This window comes from Antechinus flavipes, chromosome 4, assembly GCF_016432865.1.
Source record: "Antechinus flavipes isolate AdamAnt ecotype Samford, QLD, Australia chromosome 4, AdamAnt_v2, whole genome shotgun sequence".
NCBI lineage: Eukaryota > Metazoa > Chordata > Mammalia > Dasyuromorphia > Dasyuridae > Antechinus > Antechinus flavipes.
This window is the reverse complement of record NC_067401.1, coordinates 55,429,063-55,442,463: the sequence shown is the minus strand read 5'-3', so window position 1 is coordinate 55,442,463 and position 13,401 is coordinate 55,429,063. Positions and strand designations below refer to the sequence as shown.

Sequence of the window (13,401 nt, the reverse complement as noted above, 5' to 3'; positions counted from 1 at the left end):
CTTCTCAGAAATCCAATGATCCAAGACAATTAAAAAATGCTATTTACATCCAGAAAAAAAATTATGAAGTATGAATACAGATCAAAGCATACTATTTTCACTTTTATTGTTTTTCTTTGTTGTGGTTTTTCCCTTTTGTTCTGATTCTTCTTTCACAACAATGACTAATGTAGAAATATGATTGTACATATATAATCAATATCAGATTGCTTGCTGTTGCGGGGAGAGGAAAGGAAAAAGGGAAAGTAGAAAATTGGGACCTCGGGATCTTATAAAAGTGATGTTGAAAAGTATATTTATATGTAATTGGAAAAAATAAAAAACTACTAAGTGTGTATGTGGGGAATAAAACAATAGTCTCCAAAAACCACAACTGTGCTGATTGGATCCATTACATATTTATATTACATAGTTTAGAATTGGACTCTTACTGTGGCAAGGCAATCCTTTTGTACCTTGCTAATTAATTTACTCTGCCCCTAACAAAGTGACTTTTCCAAGCCTTTTCATCCTCCCTTAAACTTCTCATAGTACTCCTTTCCCTCACTCTCTCTGCTGAGAACCTGTCTTTATACTTCACTGAAAAAATTGAGGTAATTCATCAAAATCCCTAAATTTTCCCTTATCTTCTCACATTCCCGAAATATCTTCCCTTCATCCTCACCTTTGCCTCTATTTCATATGAAGATGCAATTCTTCTCTTTGCCTCGCCAACCTCTTTCTACGTGCATAATTGTGCATTCCATTCCATCTTGTCTTCGTTAGCAGATTCTCTCTCCCAATCAGTAACACATACACATACATATACATGCCCATTCACATGCATACACATATACATACACACACATTTTTCTCTCTCTGATGAAAGCTTTTCTGACCAAAGAGTCTATAAAATACAATCACTAACATTTCATAACATCCTGGAACTTTGGCTTGTCAATGTAAAAAGTCTGTCTCACATTTACTCAATCCTGTATACAGTATTTCTCTCAAGAATCTTTCTGCACAAATATCAATGGAAAAGCAAATAGGTTGTGGCCAGCAGATGGCACTCCATGAACAAACAAGAAGTCAGCTCAGATTACAAAATAAAGGATTAAAAGAAAAAATATGTATTAGTTAGATGTCTGCCTTGTTCCTGTTTTCAAAGAACTTACATCTGAATAGAAGATAACAAATAAGGAAGTCACAAATAGTGACTAGAGAGGAAAATTTGGGAAGACACAGGACAAGGATGGTAAGTGGAGCCATAGGGCAACTCATTAGTTAGTATATCCTATCTAGGAATGGTACTGTTGACTTGATCATTATCCATAGAGCTGGAAAGAGTGTGAATGGGTAGGAGCAGAAAGGGCACATGCATGGCACAAAGAAGTTCAGAAGGCAACGAAGTAGATCTGGGTAAGGTAGGTTTGGAAAAGAGAAACATAAGGATAAGAAGGAAAGCTGGAGCAGTGCAACACAGAGCCTCCATGTAGAGGGGCAAATACAGACCTTGCCAAGGCTTTACTAGTACTGTGAGTTGTCCAGATTGTGGAGGTCTAAGGGACAGGACTATACTCTTTGGTGATACAAAATTCTTTCCTAATTTGGAGATTAATTCCAGGAGAGTGCTACAAATCTACAGTAACTATACAAGTTTCTAGAAAAAATAAATCTCATTAGAGGATGAGTTGCTTCATTTGGAAATCCCACGTTCTTTTCCCACATTGGGGATGCTCAAACCTAGGATAGCATTCAGAATCAGAACTACTATAAGGATTCCCAGGAGAGATGAGATTTATTAAGGGTAAAAAATTTTTGTTTTGTTTTTACTGTCCTTGTGTTTGGGCATGAATCTTTTTCTCTATTCTTTGATGTGTATATAATATGGTTTTCTCTGACTTCATTCTTTTAGGGTCAAGTTTGCTATATCTCGCCCTTGGAGTTCTCTGGTACTCTCAAGGGGTTTATGTGTATTTTTTTTTTTTATCTGCCATCAACTCAAGTACTACTAGATGTGTTTTCCTCCCATTATTAAGGGTCTAGTGACTAGTACCATGAGTTTCATTTAACCACTGAAATCAGATTAGCTTTTACAAAGGGATATTTACTTCAAAGACATAGCAAAATTTAAATATACAAATATTTTCCCAACACATCAGGGCATATTGACTCATACGACCTTGATCTCTGAGATTGGGGATTAAGTTCAAAATTTAGCTCAGTTGCTATACAGCATTAGTCCCACCAAGTTCATATCTAGATACTAAATGACTGCCAGATGAACTTGCATCTTAGTTACCTTGGGCTGTTCCCCAAAGTCACTCTCAGAAATTACTCCATCATCCCATGGCAAATGGTGCTACACTTTTCTAAAAAACCCAGACTCTGGAAAGATGGAATATTGAGATTCGCTCTATTGTCTTTATTTCTCAGGGCATGAATGTGCTGCATTGGCTGCAAACAAATGATAGAATGCCATGGGACCACTGGTCTTTTTGAACTCCTAAGGTCATAAGCTTTATTCCCTTCACCAGACTCCAAGTTTTTCCCAGAGTACTAAGCCAAGATGAAAGACTGAAACTGACAGACCTTTTTGAATGACTATGTACCTATATCACAGGGTTGTCATAAGGAAATATTTTACATAAAAGCACTTTGTAAATTTTTTGTAACAACAAGATATAGGTAAGAGAAGTATTATTAATCCTCATTTTACATGAGGAAATTGTAATCCAGAAAAGTCAATAGTTAATGATGCACCTGAGACTTAAACTTACTATCTTGATTTTTCATGTAATCGTTCAGCAAATATTTATTAATGCTCCCTATCAATCAATCAAAAAGTGTTTTCATGAAAGGGAAATTAGAGCTATCATTTATTGATACTAATAGTGAACGAACGAACTCAGGCTGCTAGATCCAATTTCTATTAGAAATAAGAATGAGTCAGGGTTATGCAACTGGGCAGCAAGCATACACAAAGCCCACCAACTCATCTTTTCGCTTTCCGCGTACGTGTGTTAATACCCGCAGAGGTACGTGCAAAGTTCAATGGTCGCGCGCCCAGGATTACCTAGCACGCGCCCGGAGCCTCGCCTTTTATGAGAGTCCAGCCCCCAGCGTTGAAACCTGTTGCCATGACTACCGCCTCCGCCTCCCCGCCGCCCCGCGCCTTACGTACGCTCGGCGCTCACTTGGCAGTGCCTGGCCGCGGTTCGGCGCTCTCCGCTCTCCTCCTGCGCCTGCGTTGTTCTTCCCCTGCCAGTCACCCCGGCTCAGATTGGGAAGTGTCAAGCGGGAGCCGGTCTCCGCCACAGCGGCAGCCGCCCGCCTCCGGAGCCCCGAGGTCTCCGGCCCTGGCCCGGCTGGGCCCAGCAGTCATGACGAACGGTGAGACGGCGCCTGGCGCGGGGAGGGGGGGAGGGGAGACGTGGCAGGCCGAAGAGGAGGGGAGGCGGGCGGGGCCCGAACTGACGTGGCCGCTCTCCCCGCCCCCCTCCTGGTCCCAAAACTTGGGGAGCCTCCTCCCGGGGGACCGCTCTCCGCCCCTGGAAGGCCAGAGACACGGTCCGAACCCGCTGGTGGCCGGACAGGACCGGTCACGGGGGGTGGGGGAGGCGGCCTGAGCTTGCCAGTCGGCTCCCCCTCACTGTCCCGGGCTGGGGGAGGGGGCTCCTGTGTCGGCGTCCTGCGAGCGGAGCCTCCACAAGTTTAGCGCCTAGGGATTTAGGGTTGGAAAGGAGTCAGACTCGTGCAGAAGGTGAAACTGAGGCTCAGAAGTGACTCGTCAGTTGGACTGAGCGGGAGGGAGGCTCGGAGTCGGGAAATCTGAATCAGAAGTCTCTTCATCCGCCGTGGGATCCCGAACAAGTTAATGAGCTCTTTTTTCTTGTGTAAAATGACTATGGCGATAGCGTCTGCCTGCTCTGGGCATTGGGAAAAGAAAATAAAATTATGTAAAGTGGTTTGCAAACCGTGTCCGGGGGAACTGTTACTAACATGAAGGATCGGAGTCGGATCGTGTCCAGATCCTTTGGTACCGAATCGTAGGCTATTAGTTGTGGTATTGATGCTTATAAATTTGTTAAATTAATGCAAGTAACTATTCTGACCCAATTGATCATATCCAGACACTCTGGATATATTGTAGAGGTCGATCTACCAGTTGTTGTGAAGAAGGTACTCTGTACACCTTAAAGTGCTCCATAAACATGTCATTATTATCATACGAATCAGTCTGGTAAGCAGAACTGTAACAAACTGTGTCCAAGGAAATATTTCTGGCTTCAGAAACTACAGATTGAATTCCATATGAGGAAATGGAGAGGAGGGTAACCTTATGCCTTTTTTCTAAGTAACCTGATAATTACCATACTTATTATCTTTTTATTTCCTTGAGCTGGGAGGGTAGGATCTGCCCCAGAAGCATTATGGTCATGATCTTAGTAAGCTAAAAATCTTTATATGTTCCTTTTCTGATTAGCAGGGTGGAATGGTTAAAGCACTGGGTCTGGCATCAGAAAGAGTTCAAATCTGGTCTCAAATACATACAAGCTATGTGATCTTGGACAAATCACTTAACCCTCTTTGACTCAATTTCCATATCTATAAAATCAGAGAGGGAAAGGAAACTGGCAAGCCACTCCAATATCTCTGTCAAGAAAATCCCAAATGGTATCACATAGAGTCAGACACAACTAGGTCTAGAACAGAGGTTCCATGCCCTTTGAAGGCAATCTTTTGTGAGGTGGCCAGGGTAGACAGTAGTTTAAATGAAGGCCTAAAAACTTTTGTATGAGGGGTGGAGGATATCAGGATTGTATTTACTGTTGCATCCAACTGATTTAAAATTTTCCTTAGGACTAAAATTTGGTTTTATGGGTAGGAAATCTGAGATATAGGCAAGCTCATTTAGATTTAGAACTGAAAGAAAGTACTAGAATTATTTAGTCCAAACTCCTTATTTTACTGGTGAGGAAACAGACTCAGAGAGAGGTTAGTTATTGGTTGTCAGAGAGGTTAGTTAGGTTGGATTTGGACCAAGGTTCCTTGGCTGCTGATCTAGCATCTTTTCCTCGGCACCACCCTGCCGGAAGGAAATTTCAAGTTGTAAGGGTACAAAATATAGAGCTCAAGATCAGATTCCTTATTTGTCATTCTATTTATGGTTTGCTAAAGACTCTACATTCTTTTTTTCTTTAAGAAATTGGAGATTTTTATTGTTAGATGTTGTTCTGTATTCTGTCTAATAAGAGAATATTCACAGTTGCTATCTACTTATGGGCCAGTAATGATAAATATATGAACTCTGGCCCCTATAAGTTTGTTGAACTTTTCCATCTTCTCCAACCCATCATCCCAACAGAGCCAAATCTGATGTATTTAGTTGTAAACTTCCCTCTCCTTTGTATAGTTTTTTTTTTTAAATGGGTGTATTATAACAAGAATATGTTAAAAATATCTCATGCCTTGTCAGTCTCTTGTCATCTGTTATGCATGGAAGCCTGATTTCAGAAGAACTGATGGTGGTTGTTGTTGTTTGTTTGTTTTTTTTTTTAAACTGGGGATGGGGCACTATTTTGTTAAATGTTACTTAGATTTCAGGTAGTAAAAGTAACAAGTTGTTTCACATTTAAATCTCAAGTGCATTATTTATTAAAGATTTGAAAAGATGGGTGTGTATATCTGTTTATATCTCACTTGTTGGCAAGTTTTCAATACTATCATTTGGGTGGCATTGTAAGAGAGGTGCTCTCTAGGTAGTCCTCTCAGGTGGTCTAACTTCAGAATTCTTGAGTCTGTCTGGCTAAAGTAGTGTTCCTATTGATCTATATACAACACATTCTGCTTCCTGCCTCTGGGCCTTCTAGGAGTTGCTGCACTTCTTCATCTCCTTCTCTCAGAATACTTGCTTCTTTCTTCTTCAAGACTCAGCTCAGGTGTCACCTGAGGCTTCTCCTAATCTTCATTGCCAGTGTTTTTTCCCTGAAAATCAATTTTTAATTACTTTGTATATATTTTGTATTTACATATATTTTACTTCTCTTTCCCCTTCCCTTTCATTCCCTCCCCCCAAACATGTAAGTTCTTTGGGAAAAACTCTAGACCTATTCCATTTTTATTTTATATCTCTAGCATATGTCTGACACACGGTAGTTGCTTAATAAATGTTTGTGAAATTAGTAATTGATACCCATTGTTTTATCTAGCAAGTATAACCTGTGGCAAGTATAGGGTGGGAAAAAAATTTTATAGTTGATTTAAAGAAGGTGCTCTTTAAGAAGCTTTCGAGAGTATTGGGGATCTATTTCATGCTCTTTCTTTCAACAAATATTTGTTGAAATTTAATTGAGGCAATGTTGCTAATACCAGAAAATTGCTTTCTGTTATTAAAAGATGGCCTAGCCAGTTTATACTGTTCACTATTCTGTTCACTCCCAGCCCTCTAAAGGAGCATCATCAGTCTTAGCTCAGATACTGACTTTTCTACCAATAAGTGATAAGCCAAGTTTTGTTTCTTTTCCTTTCACAGTATATTCCTTGGATGGGATCCTGGTGTTTGGTTTGCTGTTTGTTTGCACCTGTGCCTACTTCAAGAAGGTGCCTCGCCTCAGGACCTGGCTGCTCTCAGAAAAAAAGGGAGTCTGGGGTGTGTTCTACAAAGGTGAGATTATGCTGGAATAGGAAGAGAAGATTTTTATAGTAGCATTGAGGAATTTGCAAGAGATGGGAAGGTTTATATGAGATGAGGTTCAAGTTTTCAGAATATTTTGGCAGTGAAAAGAAGTTTTAAGAATCTAGAACTGGGGGAAATTCTTTTTCTGACATTTAGAATAGAAATGAGCATTAAAAATAGGAGTAATTAGGAACTCAAGGATTTATTTTAGTGCTTTGAATTCTCTGAAAAAGATGCAACATATACATTTTAAAAATATCTTGACAAAAATTTTGAGTTTGTTGGGAAGGGTGTAATCCTACTAAAAGGATTTAAGCCAACTTTAAAATTTCCAATTCTAAGCAAGATAACCTGGAGTTTTCCTCCCTCTTAGGTTTTGACTTTCATTGTTCTTTGACTTTTTTACCTCATTTTTGGTTCCTTTATCTGGAAGACAAGCTCTATAAGTGATTACCACCATGATAGCTAACAACAGTGACAACAAATATAATAGCTAACATCTACCTAGCATTATGTGTCTAAGTGCTTTACAATTATTATCTCATTTCTTCTTCATAACAAAACTATAAATTAGGTGCTGTTGTTATCCCTACTTTACAGATGAAGAAACTGAGACAAAAGACTTAAGCAATATACAAGGGTCACAGAGCTAAAGTGTTTGAGGCTGGATTTGAACTGGGGTTTTCTTGACTCCAGGTCCAGTATCCTAAGTCTGAGTTGGGACATTAGGATTCTTTTCCTGGCTTCTCATGACCTTGAGGAAGCTTTCTAAACTGTGGTCTAGTGTCCATCCTACTTCATTGTGGCTGCCCAGTGACATTCACAGAAGAGGAGGCTTGACTAGCAAGAATAAAAGTTATAGATCTTTTATTGGTGTGTTTTCATTGGCATAAGATTAGGCTTGTGGTCTTCCTTGAAGTACCAAAGAACCACTGTTGACAAGGAAGATGAAAGAAGGTTTTAGGGAAAGGGATACTTATGTTCTCATTCACAGAGACAAACATACAACTGTCTCTTAGATTCCTGAGAGAGGCTAATAGGACTCAAATGCAATGACTTTCAAGTCACTGGAGGCCGAAGGAGGGAGAGACTTATCTGCCTTGGAGAGTGGCTACACCCATATTAAGCCAAACTCTTGTCACTCCTAGGTTGGGGTTGGTCTGCCTGGGCTTGAAGTTTCTTGTTTCTTTCTTTCCTTCCTTCCCTGCACTACTCTCCATTCCCCTTTTTAACCTGGAGAAGTCAGAAATGGAGGATTCTAGAAAAGGGGCAAGGAAGAGGTGCTAAATAGAAAGAAGGGATTGATACATCTATATTAGAGGCAGATTATGGCAGACACAACTCATGGTGCTCAGGACCAGAAAACCTGAAACTTTTTTTGATTATCACACTTGGGGTTTCAAAAGTGTTCATCAGAAAGTGAAAAATTGTTTGAAAGACAGGGGGTCATTTTGTTCTTTGCTTTTTTTCTCCCCCACAGCTGCTGTGATTGGAACCAGACTGCATGCTGCTGTGGCAATTGCCTGCATTGTGATGGCATTTTACGTTTTGTTTATAAAATGAACTCTAAGAAGTCCAAACCGCCAACTGCCAATCAAGGGGCCTGGGGCAAGAGGCCTCTCAGGGACTTATGCCCCCTGTAGAAGAGCTGGACTGAGATCAGCAAGCCACCCCCAGGATGATGCTGTATCCTCTGCCCCTGCCAGGCCTAGAAAAAGCTCCTCGGGATCACCGCTTGGGGAGATTCCAGAAAGCCAATTTCTCTACCTTCCTCTGATCTGTTTATAAATTAATCCGCTGCAAAGAGTCTATGGTGTTCAGCTATATAGCACACCTCTTGGTGATAACATTACATACCTCTTGCTGAAGAGTCCTGTCATGTATTTTGTTCCTCAGCAGTTTTTCAGGATCTCTTAAAATTGAGTAAGCCTGAGAAGAGTAGGAAGAGTAGACTGGGCCATAATTTCTTGGGAGAGAGTATTTTTCAAGTCTCACTTTTTCCCCTGTTTAATCTGCATTAGGCAAATTGGATAAATGGGAGTTATGCAATGCCAAGGAAGAGTTTGGCTTTAGAAAGTTCTCTTTTTTATATCCATCTTGGGGGTATAACAGAGAGACATTGCCTTCTGTGCACAAAGAGAGCAGACCAACTAGCTGGGTACTGAATATGTGGGAGTTTTGCCAAGACAATCTTGGGGAATGGCTAAGGTTGGGGAAGGGCATATCTGTTTGGGGTCTGGCCAGAAAGTAGATACATCCTAGAGAAGAGAAAGAGCTGGTAGTCAGGAATGCAGATTAAATGGCATATGGAGAATTAGTAAACTGTTGTTTTCCTTAAGCCTTGGTAGATTTTTCAAATTTCCTAAGTTTGAATACAATCATTAAAGAAGTTTGAAATATAGCCATTTGGGGGCGGGGGAACTTTAAAGGAAAGAACTTTACAATTTATTTGCAGTTGGGAGGGGGGAACTTATCATATTACAAACATTTGTTGTTAGATATTAGAAAGATTGGCATTTCTAGCCAAAATATAATAAGATCCATACTCATTGTTTGAAAAGACTAGGTTGTTATGACAGTTCTCAATTACTTCTACTTTTGTCTGGCTACCTCTTGTGATCCCACATATACTTTTCTTGAAAACTGGTCTGGGAGGGGGAAAAAAAGAAGAGTTGAGTCTGGGGAGGAGGCAGTATGCTGCCATTTGGATGGTCTTCATCCACATATTGTTTCATAATGTCTAGACATAGACAAGTTAAATGCTTCTGAAATGAGTTTGAGATCAGGGGAGTTTTCCAGAAAGAATGGATGCCCAAGCCTGTTTGGAGAATTCCACATTTTAAAAAATTGTTGACATTTCCACATCTCTTCTTTGATCTATAGTGGTATCATTGGGCTTGATAAGGCCAGGGCTTCTGCATCAAAAATATTCTTATAACAAGGGCTGAACACATTAAATTACCTTGAACAACAAGTGTAGATTTGAGTCTGTTAATTATCTGTTTAGGTTAAAAAAAAAAAAAAAAAGTGGTTCTACTTTTCCTAAATCTCTCAGAAGGAAAGTTTTTTGTCTGTGCTTGCCACGGGGAGAGTGGTGAGATGTCTTTTATACCTGTTTCTTCCAAACCAGGAAAAGCTGCTGGAAAGTAGGGTTTCAGCAAAATAAGTCTATTGGCTTTAGAGCCCCCAGCAGCAGTAGAAAGTCATCGTAAGATCCAACCAGAACAGCCATCTATTGGGCTTGATCTATGGGAAGAATATGAGCGGATGATTCTGTGTTCGCTTGGGATTGATGGGACCTTTGACAAGGAAAAAGGCCTCTTTTAAGTGACTGATATGAAAGGGAGGAATGAGATCCACCTGATGGAAGTGAGCTTGGGATGGCTCATTAGAGACCCAGGTTCAGCACATTTTGCACATACTGAGTTCAGTAGCTTTAATGTATTTTCTTTTCCACTAGGACTAACATCTCTGAGGTTGGTGCTTAAAGCAGCTTCATAGATTAAACTAGTCTCGTTTCTCACAGCAGTTTGTCCAAACCAATCTATATAGCTTCTTAAGTTGATCAGCATGAACTTTTGAGGAGTTTTATTCTGAAATGTTTTTCTTACCAAAATGAACCAAAAATGTACTAGATAAACATAATTACTCGAAGAAAATGCTTAATTGTGTTTTTCATAGCTTCACAATTCATTATGTAAGTAGAGAACCAAGAATTCCATAACCGAGTGAGTTTATCAGCTTAGCTAACATGTTCTACCACACAAAATCACAAACAAAAACACCAGAAAGCCATTCCTTTGGGCAGTGGTGAATTAGTGGCTTAGGGAAGAAAGGAGATGTCAATGTTGGGATATCTGATGTTGACATCTAGTATAAAAACTAGGATGATCACAAACCCCTCCCCTTTATGTCAGGTGGATTGAGGAGGGCAGCTCCTTTTTTAAAGTTAAACAATTTTTTTACTTACCATTGTCTGTACAAATTCTTGGAAATAAAATCTCTTTCCCTATAGCCTTTGTCTATTTCCATTTGTCTTAAGCAGATTTTGTCTGCTTCAATATCATCTTTTGAGTGCTCCTTAGTCCTGAAGCCTAGATCTGACTATATAGCACGCCCTGGCTCTCTATTCAAGATAAAAACCTAATACTTCTATTTGGCATTTCAGTCCTTTACACTGAAGTCCTTCAGCTCTAGTTATCTTTCCAGACTTAGCTCAAGTTACTCCCCCTTGTGTATTCTACATTTCTGTTAAATTGGCCTATTGTTTCCCTAGTTTGACTTCTGTATGTTTTTACCTGGGTGTGGAAAGCTCTCTTCTTACCTCTGTCTCTTGGGTCTCTAGCTTCATTTAAACCCCAAGTCAAAACCCTTTTCCAGAATCTGGATCATTCACATACCTACTCAGTGTTCTTCAACTTCAGAAATACTTTTGTATTTACTTTGTATATATTTTACTCCGAAGAATATAAGCTCTGTGAAGGGAAGAGCTGTTTTTGTCTTTCTATGTCTACCAATTGGCCCAGTGCCTGGCTTCATAAATATTAGTTGGATACTACTAAAAAGGGTAATAATATCTGATGATGTAGTGACCTGTTTTTGAAGTTTCCCCAAAAATACTCCTTGTGGGGGAAAATGTAACAGCTTTCCTATAAATGGTATTTGAGAGGGGCAGCTAGGGAATTCATTGGATAGAGTGCCAGAGCTCTTCCTGAGTTCAAATCCAGCCTCAGACATTTACTAGATGTGTTTCCTTGGATAAGTCACTTAACCCTGTTTGCCTCAGTTTCCTCATTTGTAAAATGAGCTGGAGATGGAAATGACAAACAACTTTGCTTAAGAAAATCCCAAATGGGGTCATAAGTCAAAAGACTGAAAAATGACTCAATAACGGACACAAATCAACAAATCTTGTTGATAATCAACAAGAATTTTGTTAATCATTAATACCAGACACTATGTTAAGCATTGGAAATAAAAGCAAAACCTTTTTATCATCAAAGAACTTAAAAAGGTTTAAACTTTTTCCACTTAGGACCCATTTTGCCCCCCAAATTTTTACATGGTGCTGGGTATATAGGTTTATGAAATAGATATACAAATCAAACGCTGATAAATCAATTTCATGACTCACATGGCTCCCAAAGATTGAGACTCCATATGGGGTTGTGAACTATAGTTTTAGGAAGCTGGGAGATAGACCACACATACATGGTTAGGAATGTAATTAGAAGGTATCCTCAGAAGGAAAAGCAGTAGCAGGTGAAAGATCAGGACAGGCTTCTTGCACTAGGTGGCCTGATTTTTGGATGGAGTCAAAGATTCTAAGAGGCTAAATAGGAGGGAGAGTGTTCTGGCTACAGAGGATAACCAGATGGAACAGAGGACTGGTAAGTGGAGAGTTGGTGAAGGGAAATAATTTGTAGAAAGACTAGAAAATTAGGAATGGCCAAATCACTAAGAACTTTAAAGGCTAAATAGAAGAGGATATAATTGATCTTGGAGTAATAATGAGCCACTAGTTTCCTAAGTATGTGTATGGGGGGAGAAGTGACATGATCTGGGATCAAAGGTCCCTGGTAGCTGTGTGGAGGCCGGAGTAAAGCAGGAAGAGACTTGAGGCGGAAAGATAAATTATATTAGACAATAATTTAGGCAAGAGATGATGAGACCTGTGCCTGTGTGAGGGGAGAACATGAGAAATTGATGAGAGATACAAAGGGGAAAGAAAAGGCAGGTTTCAGCAACTGATTGGAAATTTGAATTGAGAGGAGGCAAGAATGTTTTATAAAGTTCAGATGTGGGTGCCTGAAAGAACTGTGTTGCCTTTACTAGTAATGGAGAGGATACTGGTTGATGCTTTGGGCATCTTGAGTTTGAGATGACTACAGAATGTCCAGTTCAGAATGTCTAACGGGCAACTAGATGGTACCAGCCCTGGCGTCAGGAGGACCTGAGTTGAAATCTATGACATTTAACACTTACTAGCAGTGTGATCCTGGGCAAACCATGTTTACCTGCAAAAAATAAAGTCCAGTCAGTCAGCTAGTGATGCAGGGCTGGAGCTCACAGGAAAGAGTAAGCCTAAACATATAGCTTTGGGGATCACCTGCAGAATGATAATGGTATTTTTATGTGGATGTGTATAGACACATACATATATAAATAAACATATGTATTATATACATGTTTATAATTTATGTATTAATATATTTTACTTATATATGATAATAGCTAGCTTTAAGTTTGCAAAGCTCTTTATAGAATGTTCTCCCATTTGGTCTTGATAACAATCTTATGAATTAGGTACTTTTATTATTCTTCTTTTACATTTAAAGAAACAGTCTAAGAATGGGTAAGTGGCTTGCCCAAGATCCCACAAATAAATGTGAGAGACAGAATTTGGGTCATCTTGAGTCCAGGTTCAACAATATTCATTACACCACCTGGCTCTAGCAAACAGGTTTGGTAGGACCAGATAAATATTTTTTAAAGATGTGATGAACATTTTTATAGGCAACAAGGAAGAAACCAGGAAAAAGGGGAGAGATTTTTTTAAATTAGAGGTAAAGATGGTGATTCAAAAAGCAAATCTGCTGGATAGAATGGTAAAGGATGCGCTTTAAAAGTTCTTATAGAGCGGTTCTGGCTCAGAGAACTCAGAGAACTACTACTTCATCAAAGACCAGAACCAGAACAAAGGAGAAGGTAGTGGGTGATATAGATCATCATTGAAAAAA

At 39.6% G+C, this 13,401-nt stretch overlaps 1 protein-coding gene across 1 annotated transcript; it reads left to right on the top strand.

The window, feature by feature from the left end:
• Nucleotides 1-3,365: 3,365 nt before the first annotated feature.
• On the top strand, nt 3,366-8,308 carry TMEM167B (transmembrane protein 167B). Its single transcript, XM_051993164.1, has 3 exons — nt 3,366-3,375; nt 6,518-6,649; nt 8,142-8,308. The coding sequence occupies exons 1-3, from the start codon at nt 3,366-3,368 to the stop codon at nt 8,222-8,224; spliced, it is 225 nt and encodes a 74-aa protein (XP_051849124.1). The 3' UTR covers nt 8,225-8,308.
• Nucleotides 8,309-13,401: the final 5,093 nt, after the last annotated feature.